The sequence below is a fragment of the Globicephala melas genome, chromosome 5 (genome assembly GCF_963455315.2).
Source record: "Globicephala melas chromosome 5, mGloMel1.2, whole genome shotgun sequence".
Lineage (NCBI taxonomy): Eukaryota > Metazoa > Chordata > Mammalia > Artiodactyla > Delphinidae > Globicephala > Globicephala melas.
This window is the reverse complement of record NC_083318.1, coordinates 30,418,052-30,439,236: the sequence shown is the minus strand read 5'-3', so window position 1 is coordinate 30,439,236 and position 21,185 is coordinate 30,418,052. Positions and strand designations below refer to the sequence as shown.

Sequence of the window (21,185 nt, the reverse complement as noted above, 5' to 3'; positions counted from 1 at the left end):
TTGAAGAGTTGTCATAGGACAGAGGTATTTGATTTATTTTTTATGATGCAGGGTGGGGATGGTGTACAGAATCAAATGAATGCCCACAAGAAGATGAATTTTAACCTAACAAACAGAAGAAACTTTTTAATAAACCAGTCTAAAGATTGAATGGTCTATTCAAGAGACAATCAGAAGTTAATGACCATTTAACCAGAATGTCACGGAGGGAATTCAAGTACCAGGTGCAAATGTAAGTCTGGATAACCCTTAAAGACCCTCCCCGCATTGAGATTCTAAAATACTATCAGAGACAGCATTACCACTTGGAGATATTACCAAGAACCACGCAGTACACTCTATATGGAATCAAGGACACCAGTGCCAACGGGTACCAGAAGCTGACTCAGGAGATCCAGTTGTCATTTTGCAGGATTTTGCAAGCCCATCATTAAACAGTCATTGTTAAAAGTTAAATTATATAAACTTACAATGAAGTAAATTATATTAAAAACAAAGCTAATAAACACCCAAACTTATCACTTTCTAATGCCACTTTGTTAACTTGCAATTGAGGGAATTCAATTCTGACTCTGGTAGGATAGTCACACCTTGGAAATCTACAAATGCTACAAATCGGGGCTTTTTTTTTTTGAGAGCAGTTGTTAAATATTTATCATCAGCACATCACATCAGTAGTACCTTTCATCAACAACTATTTATTAAGCTCCCACACATACAGCTTTAGGCTGTGTGAAATAGAAGTACAAATCAAAGCAATCTTCCTCAGGAAACAGGAAAACCAGAACTAGGAAGCAATATCTGAACTTTCAAAAGTGATCTGCCTTTTTATTGAATACACTGTGGTACATTTATACAACAGATTACAGCCTTTAGAAAGAATGATGTAAATCAATTTGTGTTGGGAAGATACACAACAAACTAATAACAGTAGACTCCTCTAGCGAGGAGTGTACCATTTTTAATACAAATGTTTGCTTTTTTGTCATATGCATGTATTATTTTAATAATAATAACAACAATGCTGTAATCACACACAAAGAAAGAGGTCGACCTTGGGCAATACTTTGACCACCAGGTAAAAAGAGAGAAGCAGCCACAGGGAGAAAAGAGAAGTGGCCTTGACAAAAGCAGTAGAAGCAGAGATAAAATTCTTAAGCTCAGAGGACACTGCACTGGACGCCTCCTGCTGAGGGGATGATAATACGTCCTGACTGTCCTGACCACCTCCCATCTCCTATTCTTCTAGGGCAGCGGTCCCCAACCTTTTTGGCACCAGGGACCAGTTTCATGGAAAACAATTTTTCCATGGATCGGGGGGCAGGGGGCTGGGGGAATGGTTTTGGAATGGTTCAAGTGCATTACATTTATTGTGCACTTTATTTCTATTATTATTACATTGTAATATATAATAAAATAATTATACAACTCACCATAATGCAGAATCAGTGGGACCCCTGAGCTTGTTTTCACTTGCCAGTTACTGACAGGGTTTTGATATGAGTCTGCCAGCAATTGATTTATTATGGTCTCTGTGCAGTCAAACCTCTCTGCTAATGATGATCTATATTTGCAGCCGCTCCCCAGCACTAGCATCACCACCTCAGCTCCACCTCATATCATCAGGCATTCGATTCTCACAAGGATTATGCAACCTAGATCCCTCATATTCGCAATTCACAGTAGGGTTCCTGCTCCTATGAGGATCTAATGCCGCTGCTTATCTGACAGGAGGTGGAGCTCAGATGGTAATGCGAGCGATGGGGAGCGGCGATGGGGAACGGCTGTAAACACAGGTGAAGCTTCACTCACTCACCGGCTGCTCCCCTCCTGCTGTGCGGCCCAGTTCCTAACAGGCCACGGACGGGTACCAGTCCATGGCCCAGGGGTTGGGGACCCCTGTTCTAGAGGAGCCAGCTGCAGAGTTGATATTCCTGCCTTCCTTACTCACTGGGTATCCTGAAATCGCTAGCAGTGATTTCGACCGCTGGGGGACATCTGGTAACGGTGAGACACTGTTTCATTATGGAAATTGAGTGCAACTGGTATCGAGTCAGGAGAGGCTAGGGATGCTGCTAAACATTCTACAATGCACAGGACCACCCCCCACAACAAAGAATTATCCAGTCCAAGATGTCAGCGGGAACAAAGCTGAGAGGCCCTGCACCACTGTTACTTAAGGCCACCTGAATGGACCTCTGTCCTTGAAAAGCCAAGAGAGGCTAGCCAAGACCCAGAGATGCTCTCCTCACTAGAAAACATGGCCATAGAATCTGAACTGACATTTAAGAAACCCTGCAAGTCTCCTTAAAGATAACTGCCATGGAAAGTACACTGGAGAGGGGTTAAAAATGTTACACTTGACCTAACAACTCACAGAGATCATTTATATTCAGAAACTATATATTAAGTTATATATATATAAATATATATTAATAATAATATATAACAAATGTATATTAAATTATAATATATAATTTATATTCAGAAAAACCATCTAATTGGTATGTCACCGTCATTTCTGCAAAGTATCACAGTACTCATTAGAGAACTTTTCCATTTTCTAGAAAAAAGTCTTTTAGAAATTCAAATATCAACTCCTCTAACAACATGTTGCTATTTTTGAAGTTATGAAAAGTAAATGAAGTGGAATTATGAGTTCAAATACCAATTATCATTATAGTTTTAAATCCATTAAAATTGGATACAGTTGGCTACAGGCTATACTTTTGTAGCTTTTACTTCTCTTATAGTCCAGTCTACATATCTGACACCATTGTTCCTTCATAAGAGCTTAGCAGCCTACTTATTTCTTTAAATAGTAAAGCATATGGCACTGGGTCTCATTCATAGTTAATAGCAATAAATATTTTATTAATTGAATTAAAAACTGTTTAAAGACTACTATACACATGACCCCTCCACCTTTGCCAGAGGTGATTGGAGTGAGGTAATACCAAAGGTCAGTTACTACCCACAATATAGAAATTTGACATACTAATATCCAAAATATTTAATATTTATAATCAACTCTCTCCTCCATCTAGTAATATGGGACCACCAGAACATAAGCTGCTTCTGACGAAGCTAAATATTTCCCTACCAAAAAAACCACCGCTCACCGTGTACTTTCAACGTATCGGCCCTCACCCAGCCCCTATCCTAACATACTTTCTTCCTAGAATGTATACACAGTGCCGTTATCTAGCTTCAGCCATTCTTCTGCCAAAATTCCAGTGGGTTCAGCCAAAAGGTGGCAGCAACTGAAACAGGTAGGAAAAAAGAAGAGCATCCATACACCTGGGCAGCTGAGGGCTGAGCTGTTTGGGATGCTGGTAAGTGGACAGTGTGGGCAGGTAGTGGCAGAAGGGGAGGGAGATCAAACAATGCAGGGACAACAGGAGAGGTGACTGGCCAAGAACAGGAAATGAATCTTAGAGTATGGACTAAAGACAAGCTGTCTGAAGTAGCAACGCATGAATGAATACGAAGGGAATTGGATGGAGTGTCCAACGGAAAGCCAAACTAGTAGGTAACTGAAGTCAAAGCCAGGATGCCCAAAATAGCAGCACAGAATCCCAGAGGCAACCACATGCTCACACCAGGCAAATACGGCCTATGTAAATGTAATTGCCTGGGCCTAGTGTACCAAAATGCAAGAGCAAGGTCAGCAATTCCTTCTTTTACATGAGTGAAACTACTCACGGATACCCAAATACAGGAAGCTGAGTCTTCCAAAGTGGTCTCTACCTTAAACAAATTTTCAGTGTTACCATTTTAAAGACTACTTACATACATCATGCCAGTAATATAGGCACAGCGATCAGCACTCCCCCCCCCCATGGGTCTAGTACATAAAGCCTAACTGAAAGGAACTGTCCTTTAAGTACTTTTAGCAACAATAAGAAAATTGAGCACCACAAGATACGAACACGGATAAAGACAAAAAATAAATAACCCTTACTACACTAAAGAGAAAAAAAAAATGCTTACCTAAAGAATTTTTTCCTGTAAAGCTGCTTTAGTGTAATGTAGGGGGGAAATACACACTCCAGCAGAAAACTCTGCCTTGCCTAGAGCACACCCTTCCTACTTATGCCATTCTGATTCTTTGGGAGCTATTTTAAAACTCTGTAAGTTGTAGATAACTAACAACAAAGCCAAATCTTGTCTATAGACATGCAAATTCTTTCTGGCTGAGTGCAATTGACTTGCCTCCCTCCCTGTGGCAAAGTCCAGTTTTGCCTCCATTTAGACATCAATTTCAATATTCTACAACTATAAATGTGTCTATCTTTAAATTCTCCTTTGAACTGGTTATCACATCTCACCACCTACTTCTTTCATGATTTAAGTGAAGTCATTAACACGTTCATTTTCTATCTGTAGGAAAGTCATGGTTTTACCTTTTTTGAAAATTTTTTAACAGTAGTTTTGGAGAAACAATTAGTTACTTTTTGAAATTTGGGAGAAATATTGATATTTACCACTGATGTTTTCTCAGTTATACTGCTGGATTTAATCACAAGTATAGCTATTGCCCAGGAAAAGCCTAGAGGTTTGGGGACCTAAGGGTGACAAAGTCCCTGAATGGTCAAATTAGAGGTGGACTGTAGGCCAGGCAGAGTGTCATCCATTGAATGGAGACAAAAATAGAGTTTATATTCATGCTAGAGAAGGGGAGGAAGAGAGGGTGGAAAGGAGAGAGGCCTGACTAGAATGGGAGTTCTCATTCAAGAGTATAGAAGACCCTCTATTTTTGTAGTCTCCTAGGTAGTACATGGCTACATCCCAAAGACAACCTTGTCCACTCTGTTTGCCAACAACAGCTCACTTTAGGACAATGCTTGTTCATCTCTGTCTCTGGGTGTGTTTGTTGTGTTCATTCTTGGTTTTCAGAAGTTCAATGAACATTATTAATCTCATCACAACTTATAACTATAAAGCCATGTGAATGTTCAAAATGCTAGTGGTATATGACTACAGTTAAACAAAAATGGAGACTAAAAAATTGAAAATGAGGAGAAAAATGATGTATGATATACATATCTAGGGGATAAATGTGACCGATTACAAAATTCCTCTATCTGGGATTTCTTCTTGAGGATTGGGGCTGGAAGCAAGGGTTTTCTACTCAAACAGATGAAGGCTTAAAAGAATAAAATACATTCTGAGTCTAATGTGTCATGGGGTCACACACAGAAAACAGAAAATATACCTCAGACCTCTCAATTCAAGGATACTTTTGGCCATAAAAATAAGTTAACTTTCTTTTTAACATTCCAAAAATGGTAACGTAAAGTTGACCACCAACACATAGCATTCCTCATACAGAACTTGATTGCAGAACCAAAGTAATGTTCAGGAGAGTATCAGAAGTAGCTGAAATCTAAAGCATTAAGTAACTATGCAGGGAAGGAAACTACACAGAAGGACATAAAGGCCCTGGTTTCTTTACGGATGTAGTTTCTCAACGCTAGAGCTTTTCTTTTATTAAAAACTTCCAGATGCATAACATGTAAAGTAGTACTAAGCCACGCTGTCAAGCTTGCTGCTTAAACTCCTGGGAAGTTGTCCGTATAACCGTAGGGTTTTGACAGTAAATTTAGGGAATACAGTTTGTTTGGTTAGACCTCTTTTTTGCAGCTCACAATAGCTTTGGCTGGTATACTTGGTCTTTCCAGCCGTTAGTACTTGGTCAGTCTACCTTTGCTGCTTTACTAATAATTGTCTTCTCTCAAAAGGCAAAGGAACTTAAAAAAGAAAAGTCATTTTTCTCTTCCAGAATTCCTGGAAGTCCAGAGTTTAAGGCTGTGGGACTTCCCTGGTGGCACAGTGGTTAAGAATCCGCCTGCCAATGCAGGGGACACAGGTCCAGGAAGATCCCACGTAATGCGAAGCAACTAAGTCCGTGCGCCAAAACTACTGAGCCTGGGCTCTAGATCCCGCGAGCCACAACTACGGAAGCCTGTGAGCCACAACTACTGAAGCTCACGCCTAGAGCCTGCGCTCCACAACGAGAGAAGCCACCGCAATGAGAAGCCTGTGCACTGCAACGAAGAGTAGTCCCTGCTCACCGCAACTAGAGAACGCCTGCGAGCAGCAACGTAGACCCAAGGCAGCCAAAAATTAATTAATTAATTAAAAAAAAAAAGACTGTGTATTAAGGAGAAAATAAACTGCTCACCAAAACTTAATAACTTGTACAGTTGTCATTCTACTATCTGCCCAATAAGAAAATCAAGGTGTTGCACTTGACCAAACTACTGTCCACAGCTAGCTACTCATACAGTAAACAGCATTGCTGATGACGCTGGACGTTCACCTCAATGGGAGGAAGAGTTTTGTCTTTCAAACTTCTTTTTGCAGTACTTGTTACAGAATGGTTGTGCCCAGATCTACACTTTCTTTCTGAAATATACTACATATAACCCTTCAGTATTGGCTAAAATGTTGTTAATTCCTGAAGATTTTTCCTATTATTATTTAAACACAGATGCACAATTCATATATTCACATTGTACTGTCAATTTAAATTTTAATACATAAACATCATCAGTTTAACACAAATAAGAATCAAATCAATAAGTCTCAAAGATCTTGGAAGTATCTTTAATAACAACTTTCTCACAATATAAATTTTGTATAAATAATATAATTTGGGAATAGTTACTTTATGTACACTACTTTGCAAACCAAGTATTCACTATTAGTTGAAAAAAATCAATTGCTTTAAATAAATATACAGAAGAGGCAATAGATTGCTGTAACTTGGTGAGAAAGCCCCATATTAATAACCAAAATTAAAGAATAAGCAAAAATACAAAGGAAGAAATGGGAAAAAAACACACACAAAAAAACTGTCATAAAAAACAAGAACAATGTAATGACTTGAAAGCTTAAAAAAATAAGTGACTTGAAGACAAGGGGTGAGGTGAGATGCTGCTTTCCTGATGCACAGTCCCACGCTCAATTACACAATGCACTTTTCTAGCTTTCCAGCACTACCTCTATTATTACATCTCCTTTGCTATACTACTAAAACCCATTAAAGAACGGTATTATATTAACAGTCATTTCTGGATTCTATTCATTTTAATAAGTAATCTTGCTTCCATCATTCCTTGTAATGTTTGTAGTTACAGAATTTGGAGATGAGTTATGTGTTGACCAACATATGGTATCCCTAGACAGAGGAGCTGGGATCACAGTGGAGATTGGACTTCCAGTCATTTTCTAACAGTATCCAATGGATTCCTAAGGTTCTTTGGAGATCCTCAGGGGCCATCAGGCAGGGAGTGGGGTGGGCAACGGAAAGAAAAACCATATAGGGTTTTGGCCTCTGTCCCCTCTGACCTCCAAGGTCAATCATTGTGTGTGTAGCTGACATTGTATCCAATTTCATATACTGGATTTCCTCCTAAGATATTTTCTAAAGGTTCAGCCTCCTTGAGAAATGCTAGAAAACACCTGAACCACTTGAACTCTAAGGTTTGTATTATTTTTAATATGTTTTGGCTCACAAAGACCTCAGGGAAAATGTTAAAAGGCATGGGGATAAGGATATTAGTGTATGTAAAGAGATAAGCCACAATAAAAGTTCTCAACCAAATCAAGTTGACAGATCTTCATTATAATCATTACGAATTTTTATAGCTAACTTTCTGTAGAGAACTCTACAATAAGCCCTAGAGGTACACAGATACAAACCAGAACCCCAGCCATGGAGCTCATAAATGAGATTGGTAGAAATGGAATCACAACCCACTCCCTCAGGAAGTAGAAGGCAATTACCCTGTGAGACCACTTAGCAGTTAGCATCAGGGTCTGCCCACAGGGACACCTGGTCCTTGACACACTTAACTCACTTGACCCCCAACCAGGTTAATAACCATCCTCAGAAAGGCAGCTATTTAAGGTGCCTGTGTTCATTCGAACTTCGTCTGCTCTGACCTTGAGCCCTATTTTTTTAGTAGAAAAACGACTTTTAGTATTCCAAAGTTCACTGGCAAAGCCCTCGAATTTGACAGCAATTCTAGCATGACTTTAAAGTCAAATGGTTGATTTTTATGCATGGTTCATGGAAATATTTTATCTTATGATCATATCATGTACATTTTTAAAATGCCAGCAGGATTTTGGATCCCCTGGGACAGAAATTGGAGTTTCACAATTCCTAGAAGCGTAATACAAACAACTTACCTTTAATAACTGTCAGAATTGACCTAAGATACAGGAATATTGGGAAAGAACTGTGCCAACTTTCCAGGCCTATTTAATTCTAGCATCTCAAGGATCAAAAGTAATACTACGATTCTGGCCCTGTTATAGACTGGACGGAGAGACTCCTATGAGATTTCTCCCTGCAATTAGCTGCTACGAGAGCAAAAGAGGGTGCTGGGGACAGAGCTATAATGGAGAATTGCTCCAACTCTCTAACAATTGTCCAGATTTACATTATAACAGGAACTCTAAAGTACCAAGCTTGATAAATGTGATGGTAAAGAGATATGATTCCAAGAGATTACAAGATAAGGGTGGCTTTTTCCTCCCCCTTTTCACTCTCCGTTACATGTGAACTCTTTGATAAAAAAAAAAAAAGGAAAGTAGGTTTTACCTTTGACACGACCAGGCCTACTTCTAGTTAGATATATTCTGACTCTTGATATTACCATAATGCACAAGCTAGCGCTGCCTACGATTCATCCAATTTACTCAGCCACTTAGCCTAAACATGAAAACTGTATTTAAATATGTGCTGACTACATGTAAAATATAAGAATAAAAACTCTGTGTACATAATTCAGAAGCCTAGAGCTCCTAAAATCTAAATTATGAATATACAAATAAACAGACAGTTTTTGGCATTCCTGGCAAATCAGACGAAGTGATCAGACTAAGGGACACAGTAGGAGAAAAATAAAGAACGCATCCCAACTATCACATTATGTGGTGACTGAAGTTGAAATGCAGACTCCAGATGAAGTGACGTCAAAATCACGATAGTGATTCCAAATGATTCTTGATTCTGAGAAATTACAAAATATAAGCACAAAATCTCCAACTGGTAAATTCAATTACATTTAGTTCATTTATTCTAGCTATTAGAATACAAGTCTCAAGTTCATATACGTGAATTTATCTACTAAACAACTGAACGTTTTGACTAATACAAATGTGAAATTTACTAGGTTATTCTAAATATCTTAAAGTTGATAGGACAGTCTAGTCTTCAAACATAGATGGAAGAAATTACTTGCTCCTTCCATTATACTTTTCCATAGCAAACAGAAGTCTGCTAGGAATTTAAGTGAGAAGGAGCTGACAGAACAGAGGAAGTCCCACTATTCAGCTCAGTTCTCCCTCCTTGTGGTCACGAAAGGAAGGTGCCTGCCATCTGGTGGCATTTCTTCAAGGTATCCTATCATTTAAAGGGCATAGAATACTCCAGTGAAGGAATATATGATACCAATGAAAAGTGCTCAATTTTAATTTGTAAGTGCTTTCCACTTACTTCTGCTTCCCACTCTTCTGCATCTCTTCCTTTTTAAAAGTTGACCATAAAACATTTTTTAATTGCAACGTTGCTAAACACATCCCAAATGAAACTAACTACGCATGTCTAAGAATTCAGTATGCAGGTGTGCCACAGTCATTTTTAACACAAATTCTAAAAAATAAGTGTTAAATATCATGGTGCATTAAACCACTGTGTGGAACTTCACCCATATTGGCCAACAGGGAGGGTGGGGATGCTTCTGTGTTTAGCAGTCACATCCTGGGCTTTTGCCTGCAGCCCAGACTGACACATACATTGTTTTCCCATTCTCAGCTTCCAACAAACCACCAAGTAGCATCTATAATGTGGAAGGATGGAATAAAAACACTTTTTCATAATAGGTTTTGGATGGTTTCCACTCAGGATAACATAGATTGATGTCATTTTGATGAGTGTCTAGTGAGGTTCCCCCCGCAGCAGACAATGCCTCCCTGAACTGTAAAACGGTCCAGATTCTGACACGTTTCCCCACCAGCTCTCCATTCACCTAATCTTGTCGATGAGAGGATGCCCTCCTCCTTCATTCCTAGACCTAATCTTGACATTCAAATACTGTTTTTTAAAACGCCACGTGGTTGACTTTACATAGTTACAAACCAATCAGAAGCACTACAGGTTATTAAGATCCTGAGAGGTTATTTGTACCTACACATTCTTCAAGTGAGCTAGAAAGAACTAACACTTATGCAGAATGCATATCCTTCTCTTAAATAATTCCCGGCTCATGGAAAAACAGAATTACTAAAGTAAGAAAGAGAAAAGAATATTTGAAGGATCTGCTTCTTAATGACTTTTAGACAAGAGAAACAGAGGAGAAGCTACTAAGAAACAAGAACACCGCTTCAAGAGGCAATTTGACCTCGGTCCTTCAGGTGACCGAGGCATTTTGCCAGCTGTCACTACTGACCAACTAAAAATGTTACACCCAAACTGCTGTACTCATTAGGACTGAAACCATTTAACATGAAGACTTTAAGGCACTCAGATGTCACATTGTATTGTTTGGCCTTAGGAGAGGAAGGGAATGCCTGTTATTTATGGCATTTTAACATTTATGGCATTTTAATTTGCTTTCTTTCTACAAATCCATTTCTGACTATTCTTTACCTTACATAATTGAAAATCTATACATTATTATGTCCTTACTTGATGCACTCTTTCCATTCATCTTGTAGCTGGTTAAGAAAAATGTACAGCATGAGTGAAAAACCATGCTAGTAGGAAATTCAGTTTTATATGATAAAGTAGATTTACGTTAGCAAGGTAATTTAAAGGTCTTCTCATATGATGGGAAAGGGTGCACAACCTTAAAGCTACAGTTAACCTTTATTTCCTCCCCAAATTGAGACGATGACACAAAAGCAGTCACCAGAGGCTGTATCACTCATATTTGTGAATCGGAGGTACTTCTACTTGCCTACATTTAATCTTACTTTGTATCCAACCATTTTCATAGACTTGGAGGACGTGGAAGAACCTCGGAAATTATGGAATATATCTTTTTTATTTCTAGCTAAACTCTCTGAGTAGATGACTAGACGTGTTACATTATTTCATCATTATCTGTGAACATAGAGGAGCCAGGTCCAGTGGAACTGTTCAGTACCACCAGGCAGGAAGTTTCAACTCTTATTCAGCCCAAATCTCACTGCTTTCAGGAGAAATGTAGACAAACAGATCACCATGCTATCTACCGCAACCTTTTATATATTAAAGCCACTTTCTGTTTCAGTTGGCTATCAGCGTAAACCAGCTATCAGTGCACCTTCATCTGGCCATAAATTCTTGGAAAGCCAAAAGCCAGGTGAGGCTATGCAAACCAGCTTTTTTTCCATTGCTAGAGCTCTTATGTGTAATCAGAAGCCAGATTTTCTCATATTATGATTTTCTCCTACTGTGAATTTCTCTTTCCCACCCCACCCCCAAAGAAAAGAAAAAAAAAATCCATAGTATTAACAGTATGGAAGAAACTCTGGTCATGTGCTCCAAAGCACACTGTACTTTTTCTTGGTTGTACTTGTCATGCCTGTAAATTCATGTCATTTTTAAATGCCTGTCATCCTCATTGAAATGTAAGCGCCATGAGGGCAGATACCAAGTCTGCCTTGTTCATCAGCATTTTTCCTGTATCTATATATTTAGCACACACAGTGTCTTCATACCTGGAGAATTGACAATGCCCTTCAAAATCACTCTAATCCAACACTCCTATTTGGAAGATATGAAAACAGAGTCTGTAAGTCATTCTTGGAAGTGATTTCCCCAAGATTGTACAACATGTTAATGGCAAAGCCAGGGTTAGAACTCTGGATTCTTTTTTTTTTCTTTCTTTCTTTTGCTATACTTTTATCAAAATTTTATTTGGTATGAGAGAAAATCAATATACCTCATTCAAAAATAAGATTTAAGAATACCTAAATATACTCTTTAGGACTCCCCCAAATTTCTCTCATTTGTCAGACATAATATCTTCAGAATTTTTTGTTGAACTAATTTACAGATCTATATTCCATGACCCCAATGACACTAAAGCAACCCCTTGATCAGGAAACGTTCTTTATCTGAATATAGCAGGGTCTATCATTAAAGCAGTCCTACTGGCAGATCCTGATTGCTCCTCCAGAAATGTTGTCATGGAAGAAAGCCCACTATCGGTCATCCAGACTAGAACACTGGATTCTTTATTGCCCACTCACGTTCTCTGTCCATTATGTCCCAGAGGTTCTTTCATCTAACACCCTGGGCAGGCAACACAACTAATGAGTAAGGTACAGAAACCTTTGTGATCGAAACATCTTTTGGTTGGCTGCCTGGTTCCCAGTGTTCTTTATCAGTTGGAACTTAAAACCTTCCCATAAATATGCCTGATTTGTACATACTTTATGTAGGACTCTAAGAACAGAACCCCGAATGGAATTGTACAGCCACAGGAAAGAGCCGATTTATTCTCTCCTATGAAGGTCAAGTTTTACAGAGGCCAAGCCACAGATGACAGCTGAATTTCCATGGTTCAGCTACTGTTAAATCAAATATGCTGCTAAACAGAACTCTAATTTGTACGGTTTTTAAATTTTTATTTCAAGGTTTCTTTAAAGCAAATGTTCAAGAAATAGAGCTTCTCCTGAGCACATGAAAAAAGTAAATGTGAATTTTGGAGAATGATGAAGTGATCTAAAATTGGACTGTGGTAATGGCTGCCCAGCTCCATAATTTTTTTTAATCTTTAAGTCATACACTTAAATATTATAAAATATATTTCAATAAAGCTGTTAAAAAATAAGTGTGAAAATGAGTCAGATAAAGTGCTTCTTTTTGTAAACATGTGGTACGAAGACTGTAAGTACATTCTTTATCCCCATACTCTTTTAAGCCCGGGTTCTACCTACTTCAATCATGGCTTACCTCAAGGTCAAAAGTTTTTCCTATAATTTTGGTAAAAATAATTTAGTAGACTAATATGATATCTTCACTGATATAGCACCAAGAGATACTGACTCATTTGATTATCTGAATAATGAATGATCTACAGATATATTTGTTTAATTAAGCATATGGTGTTCTAGTCCAAAAGCTGCCATTAACTAGCCATGAGGCTTTGAGCAAGTTATACATCTTCAGGTCTCAGTTTTCCCACCTATATCATGTGTCCCCATGGACACATTAGAGTCAAGTAACACACAATATATTAAAAAGAATAGTAACTGCTATCATCTAATGAATGGCCAATAATACACCAGACTTCAGGTAAATTATCAACCTATGAGGAAGGTAGCAAGATTCCAATCCAGAACTGTCCAGTTCCAAAACCTATACTCATTCTCAATTCCTCATTAGACTTTGGGTTTTGATTCTGTCAGATGTGGGCATGAATCCTGACCTTGCCTTTACTATGTTAAGTTAGTCACTTTCTCTGAGTTCAGCTTCTCCATCTGCAAAATGAGATTACCAATACTTAACTCTCGGGGTTGTTGTGAAGATTAAATGAGAGAATCCTTGAAAAACCATTCAATGAAAAACCATTCAATGAAAAACCATTCAATGAAAAACCATTCGGTAACAGTCTTTATCATGCCTCTCCCACAAAAGTTCCTTCTTGTGCTAAAAAAAAAAAAAAAAAAAGCTTTCAATTCTATAATTTCTTGTAGCCTACCTGGATAAACTTCACTGGGACTGAATTCTATCAAAAGTGAACGTAAACAACACAGCTTTAGTCCTTTGCTATCAGTCCTTGGCTCTGTGACGGAGACTGTCAACAAGAGTGTTAACTTCAAGGGGTGGGCATCTGTCCACAGGAACTGAGCTGAGGTCACAGACTTGTCTCACTCTGCCCTATGAACAGATGTCTGGGTAACAACTCTTAGTCACTGTAAAGGAAGGTAAAAGCCAAACCAGGTGGGAAGTACTGTATCTACTTTCTAATCCTCTTGGCCAGCCCATTCATTCCCTAAAACAATACCTCACTGACCATAATTCAAAATAGCTGGTTTTCCCCAGGATACTATTTTCAACATAATGCCTTTATTTTGATGATGTCTAATTATTCCACAAGCAGAAGAGAGTGTTTCTGTAACGGCGATTTGTCAGCAAGAAACCTGTTTAATTCTGTGTGTTGGAATATGCACCTTCAAAAGTTTACCTCGCAAGTAACCTGGTGAAAACTGGTGTAATGTGGAGCTCTAGTGGTGGCAAGAAAGTAAAGCAGCCATTAGGGAGAGCCAACAAAAACGCCAAGGAAATCACCATGTATTATTTATTTATTTGTTACCATGGTGAAATCACCATTTATTGTTAAATTAATGTTAAGAAGAAAAATGGTTCAAAATGATCTTCCAAGATAATATAAGGTGAACTCTAAATGTAATGACTTTCTTCCAGATTACAGATTAGACCTCAACCACCAGCTTACATCAGACATCATGAAGCAGTTAAAATACCCAGAAAAAAACCTCAGTGCTGTGGTTGTCACTTTTCTACTTTTTACCAAGTTCACTAAGAATCCAATTAATTAAATACCAGTTATTTTTCACACAGCTAGCAAGAGTACTGTATACAGAAAACAGTGGATTCTGAGTGGTATGATCAGTGAAGTCCTGTACCAACTGTCTTGGGAATTTAAATAATCCCTACAGGCCGGTGAGGTTGTTAGGAGTTAATTCCTGCACTAGAAAAGTGCCTTCTTTGCATTTCTGACTTCTGAGGTCTTTCCCAACTTAAAACAACTAAGAATGAAACCTACAATGTAAAACATTAACTCTTTGTTTTCCTGTTACCTAATGTGTATGTCTTCTCAATTGAAAGGGCTTCAGTTTTAAAAAATACAGCTCCATTATGGTCAACAATATAGCAGAACATAAATAGTAAAAATTTTATGATGTTCAATCAGGAGTTGACATTTGAAATTTCTAAACATTGGGCCTGGTTTAGCTGTGTCAAAACAAATTAGCATGAGGCAAAAAAACCTCAGAATGTGAAAAAAATTCAGGAACTAGCCTTTCCATACAGTGTAAGTATCTAAGTATCATGTTCCTAAACATGAAAAACAATGTAAGAGACTCACTTTTCTATACATGATGATCAAAGAAACTAAAATATTCATAAATACATTAACACCATTTATCTGAAACAAAATTCTCAAGACTCATGAAGTTTTTCACGACTTTTATCAGTTGAATCCACTAGATATTTTCCAATGGATATATTCCAAGGGCTTCTAAATTTTAGGTCTACAGATGACTGACTACCAAGCCTCAGAGGTCTGTGAAGGAAGATTGAATGATTACCCAGGGGGTTTTATTCATCAATGTCTCTCTTCTTCATCCTTCTACTAATATGCTGTCATTAAATTAATATAGTTCCCTAAAGCCACACAGAAAAATGGTAAAAATATAAGATCCTTTTCTGAGAAGTCATTGAGAATGCAATAGTTTGTAATGAACAGCTCAAGATAAAGAACTAATTTCCTTTCAGTCCTCATTCCTATAGGATAGGCGAGAGAACCTTTCTGATAGAAAATAAAAGCAGGCAAGGTCTACTAACATAATCGTTTGTCAAACAGAAACCTGTACTAATGCAACATTAGCCACTAAGGAATTCAAATCTAACGTGTTCTGCAGTCCTTTTCACCATAGATATTAAAATTGAATAAAACTGAAGAATAATTTTCCATCTTTGAATCTAAGAACTTTGTCTTTAGACATCATCTTGCCTGTATTTTCTTTGGTGATTATCTCTATCTTCTTTGCTTTCCCTTAACAGACCTTGGTATGCTGCTTAAAATAATATCTGGGGCTTTATTTGCCATCCTTTTACCCAGACATGTTGATTTTATTAAAGTAAGTTGAGTCTGCATTCTTTCTTTACTATTATTACAGGTAGACTTGACAGACACAGGACCTTTGTTTTAAAATGCTCTGCTATGGAGGAAACTTTGTGAAATAAGTTCCATTTTACCTGCTGGGCAGTTGCACTCTGAAGGTGCTTCTCTTGCGATTCTTATTTTAGCCATATGTTCATAGGATTTCTGTAGGAAAAGAAGAGGTATTAACAATCATCAGTAGTATTGTAGAAAAATGGATTCTTTAGGAACTCTGGCCATATGCCTGATTTACCAGCCTGCATAACTAACGTTTACATATGTACTTGGACTTTAGTCAAAAGGTAACAGTACCCAAGTCCTAAAAAAAGAAAATGACCATTCACATGGTATCAAGACTGTTGGATTTGTGTAACATCTTTCTCCATTCTTCAACTACCATCACCCTCTCTCTCAGCTCAGGCATATTCAGTCAGTGCAAAAAACCAGCATTAACATGTTGCAGTTCTAGGTAAGCTAGGGGTTTTAAAACAACCAGTATTTTACACATAAAGGTCAACTGCTTATCATGTTGTCCTGCTACTACGGCCAAACAGCCTCTCCGTTGGAAGAGCAAGTTCCAGAAAACCCCCTAACTGTAGTTAAAACACCCCTGGTTTTGATAAACATAACACAGATTCCTTTCAACTCTCAACTCCAATGGCTCTGCATTCACAAACACCCATGGCACTGCATCCTTTACAAAAAAATCAAGCTAGTATTTTTTTTTCTTTTTAAACATTTAATATGAAAACATTCAATGTGTGAAATAATTGATCTCAAATCATATGTAGAATTATTTCACTTTTAAGAGTGATTCCCTTTTGCATATTAATAACACCTATGGCCCTAACCTTCTTATACCTTAAAAAGGATATAACAGATGTTATCTCTGCAAGGAATATTCTCCACAACATTGGAAAAGATCCACATGCAACTCCAGAAACTAAAAAGAGCTGAAATGCCACCCTGCCCTTCTGGCCACCCTTCCCCCCTTTAGACCTCCATATATGTTTAGCATGCAAACATTAAGAAGAGTAAGAGAAGATGATAGAGACAGAGAGGGTGATATCAAAGTGTGTGCATATACAAATATATGCTACAGTGAGCAGAGATGGTGGCCTAGCATATATGTGTACACACAGCCATACCACGTCTGCATACAGTAAGGCAGAGGTTGGTCATGTACACAGAATCACGCCTGTGCAAGATGTTATCCACGTGCAAAACACCCCAGCCTTTCACACCTGAGCCAGAAGTCGCTCCACTTTCTCTTGCACCATTGCTTTGAGCTGATCCAGACAATCAGGCAGCAGACGGATGGAAGGGTCTCCTTTGGCGGATTCGAGGGCGGCGATCCTCGCCTGGAGGTCGTTGGTTTTCACCCCCAGGTACAGACAAGATATCACGGCCACTACTGACAGGAGGGCGGCCAGGGCGGCGCACGGGGACACGGTCCGGGCACAACGCTGCCCGGCTGGGCTCCGGTCCTCAGAGCCCGGCTCCCGCCCCCCTCCTTTCCCTGCTTGCTTCTTCACCAGCATCGTGGCGGGGTCGGCTGTCTCGGCTTTGCCTCCCACCCTCTACCACCTCCAATAATCGTAAAAGAAAGAAAAAGGACGTTTCCTCCAAAGTTCAGTCCCGGTGGCTGCACAACTAGTTGGCGGAGTCGGAGCCGGGGCGCGGCGATGGATCAGCGCCGAGACCCGCAGACGTGGACCATCCTCCGCTTTCTTCTCCCCTCCCAGCTGCGAGTGAAAAGCACCCTCAGTCCGGTGACTGGTGGCAATAAGCTAAAATCCGGAATGAAACCCACCCGGGTGTCCCTCCTGGCCCCTCAAAGGACGGGGTCCTCCTCTGAGGAGAGCGGCCGCGCGGGGTCCAAGAGACAGCGGCCAAGGCGCTGCGAGGGGCCGCCGCTCGCCCTCGCCGCAGAGCACCGGACCTGTTGCGCCTCTGTTAGTTTGCCTTATTTCTACCTATTCGGTGTCTTTCCTCACGCCGACCTGCTTCCCACCTGGATTCAGTTCCAGGTGAAAGGGCTGAGAGAGACCACGAGAGTGCAGTGCAAAAGGGGTGGCCAAGGGAGAGAGGAGAGAGGAAAACGAAATTCCCAAGGAGAAAATGCGAGTCGCGAGGCCGAAGTCGCGGCTGCCCGAAGTATCTCCGCAGCCTCGCGTTTGCGAGCCTTAAATACCCTTCGGGATGCTCGTGTGTGAGTGTGTGTGTGAGCGTGTAAGTGCGCGCGCGCTCCGACAGCGGCGTCCCTCCCCCGACCCCCTCCCGGCGCGGGGCCTCCAGCCCGCCGCTTCTACTGCAGTGCGCCCCCTTCCCAAGCCCGGGCAGAAGCCCGCCTCATTAGCATAATGTATTCACCTTCGCCCAACCCGCGGGTGGGGCCGGGGAGAACCCCCGAGGGGCGGGCGGGGAGCTCGGTTGGGAGCTGAGCCCCCATAATATATGCAAATAGCTGGAGCGGCCACGGCGATTGGAGAGGAGCTTGGCGACCCCTCCCCCCTCTACGGAGTTACTTCAGCTTCCCCTAAGGCCACTTCTCCCGCCTAGGCCGGGGGCCGAAGAGAGGTCTGCTGCGGGGAGAGGCGGCAACTCTGGCTTTTTCTGACTCGGCTCCGCGCCCCTTCTTTATCCCGGTTAAATATGGAGAAATGGCCTCCAGGAGGAAAGAGGGGAAGCAGAAAGCTCTAGCGCTCTAGGTCTTCCCTCTAAATCAACGGCGGGAGCTCTAGCGCTCCCGTTCTGGTGCAGCCTTCTTCCCTCCTCCCTCACCTTCCCACATGCCCAGAGGCCAAGTGTCTGGCTGACGCCTGAAGTATTAATACCTTTCCCCACTTCACTTATCTTCCCACGGCCGCGCTGCGGTCTCCGACTAGGGGAAGTTTTCTCTCCCCTCCCCCAGTATCCTTCTGTCTTGACGGGGCTGTGACTCCTTCCCGCCCTGTGTTCCTAGTCCGTACGCGGGTGCTAATGCATTTTCCTGATTCCCTGTTTTGTGGGATTGAAGAAGGGAGTGTTAAGGTACACACGTTTCTCAGGATTTCGGAAAGAACTGAAGAATGATGTCCGTTTTTCCTCTTACCTGACTCTCCTCATGCTGCTCCCTCTGGATCAAATTACAAGTCCCCTAAGGGGATTTTTGAAAGTAGGTAACAAGTAGCATTCTACTTCTAATTGACTTTGAAGAAAAAAAAAAAAATCCCGCTTCTTACTCCAAAAAGTTCCTCCTATCTCCTTCTCCTCATGAGAAATACCGTATATTTTTCATATCCTTCTTAATCAAGTTAACCTCAGGTTGCTGCTCACTACTGTAAACCAACAAAATACTACACTAAACTGATCTTTCATAAATGCAAACGGGTATTGCTAGGTAGGAAGCAGGGTAAAGATGTTTGAACAACGTTGTTGATGGAGGATACAAGCTTGAAAACATTAGGGGATGAAACAGACACAAATCAGAGGAAAACAGTGAATTTTGCTATAAAATCAGAAGCCTAATTCCGTACACTTGTATTACACAGAGGGGCCCCAGACCGGCAAGATCCATATCTTCTGAGAATTTATGCAAAATTCAGATTCTAGGACCCCACCCAACATCTACTGACTCAGAAACTACTACTATTACTAATGAATCAGAAACACAGCAATCTGTATTTTAACACATCCGCCTAATGATTTTGAGGCACACTAAAGTTTGAGACCACTGGAGTAACACTTCACAAAATATTTTCAAATACACTTTTTCATTTGAACCTCATAATCCTGTGATGCAAGTAAGGAATTACTGGCCCCATCTTATACGTAAAGAAACAATTTTCAAGTCACATTTAATTGTGATTAAATGTGTTTCCAATAATAGCACCCAAGGTGTGGGTACAAATTTTTTAACATGTCAACTCTTTCAGATTTTTCAATTACCTCGCCAACCATTTCTTAGTCTTCTTTGCAGGCTTTTCCTCTGCCTATCCGCTAGATGTTGGTGTTCCTCGGGACTCTATCTTAACGCCATTTTCTCTTCCGGGGCCCCCAACCCCCACCGGGATCTAACGCCTGATGATCTGAGGTGGAGCTGATGTAATAATAATAGAAATAAAGTGCACAATAAATGTAATGAGCTTGAATCATCCCGAAACCATCCCTACCCCCACCCACCCACCACCCACCCCACCCCTCCGGTCTGTGGAAAAATTGTCTTCCAGGAAACCAGTCCCTGGTGCCAAAAAGGTTGGGGACCACTGCTGTACACTATCTCCAGTAGCGCTGTCAGTTACTGTCCTTATACTGGTGAGTCATAAACCCATATTACAAGCCCAAACCTCTCTCCTGAGCCATATAACCATTTCCACTTGGATGTCCTGTAAGCAATTCCAACTTGACCGGCATCTTACCTCCAAATTCTATTCTTCCTCGTTTATTTTCCATTTCAGTAAATGGAGCCACTGTTAATCCAGCATCCCCAAGCCAAAATACCGAGTAAACAACCTTTGACTTCTCCTGTATCCTCCCCTCCCCATCTACCTAAATTCCTTCAGTACTTTATATTGTCCTGAGGGTGGAAATGATGTCTTACAAGTCACCACCTGGTGTCTGTCATCTCACCTACCTCTTCGCTCATCTTTCCCCTTACACTCTTCATGCCAGTTTCTCTAATGAAAGCAGAGAGACAAAGAGTATGAAGAACTTTTCTTTGGGGCAAGGCATCATTCTCTTAAAATTTCAATAGAAAGGCCACTTTCTGTGCTGACTGATGCTGACAGTGGGTCACACGTTTAATTTGGATGATGCAATGTTCTTATATCATACTTTGTGGAAATTGGCCATGAGAAGTACATTAACAACTCTTGCAGGCTCTCAGAACTGCCAGATCTTAGTGGAAAGACAGAGTTCGAATTTTATGGATTTGGGATCTTTATCCAGAGGATAAGTTTTACTTTCTTAGGTGGGCACAATACCCCAGAAATGTACCAGTCGTTAGCGCTAGGATTTCAAACCTGGTAGATTCTCTACATCAAGCACAGAGAATGTGTGGATCAAGAAAGCTCTGGGCATTTGAACCCATGTTGTTCTGTAGATTCATCAGAGCGCAGTTGTTTTGGTTCCTATGTGGAGAAGGATTCAAAAAAGTAAAAATAGCACGAAAGATGGTAGAGTTTAGCTGACTCCAGTTTATCAATTGGATGATATCAATGATATCAATAGGAGTCAAAGGCAGGCAGCTGGTTGTAGAACAGGTACGTGACTGGAAGAATAATGGACTCC

General features: G+C 40.3%; 1 protein-coding gene across 1 annotated transcript in view; it reads right to left on the bottom strand.

Annotated features, from left to right (window-relative positions):
* Window positions 1-18,121, bottom strand: part of COL25A1 (collagen type XXV alpha 1 chain) — a 458,442-nt gene extending 440,321 nt beyond the window's left edge. The window contains exons 1-2 of the mRNA XM_070045559.1: window positions 17,159-18,121; window positions 16,010-16,079 (exon numbers count right to left, since the gene is read on the bottom strand). Coding sequence (XP_069901660.1) covers window positions 16,010-16,079; window positions 17,159-17,455 — 367 coding nt within the window. The 5' untranslated portion in view covers window positions 17,456-18,121. The remainder of the gene's footprint in view (window positions 1-16,009; window positions 16,080-17,158) is intronic.
* Window positions 18,122-21,185: the final 3,064 nt, after the last annotated feature.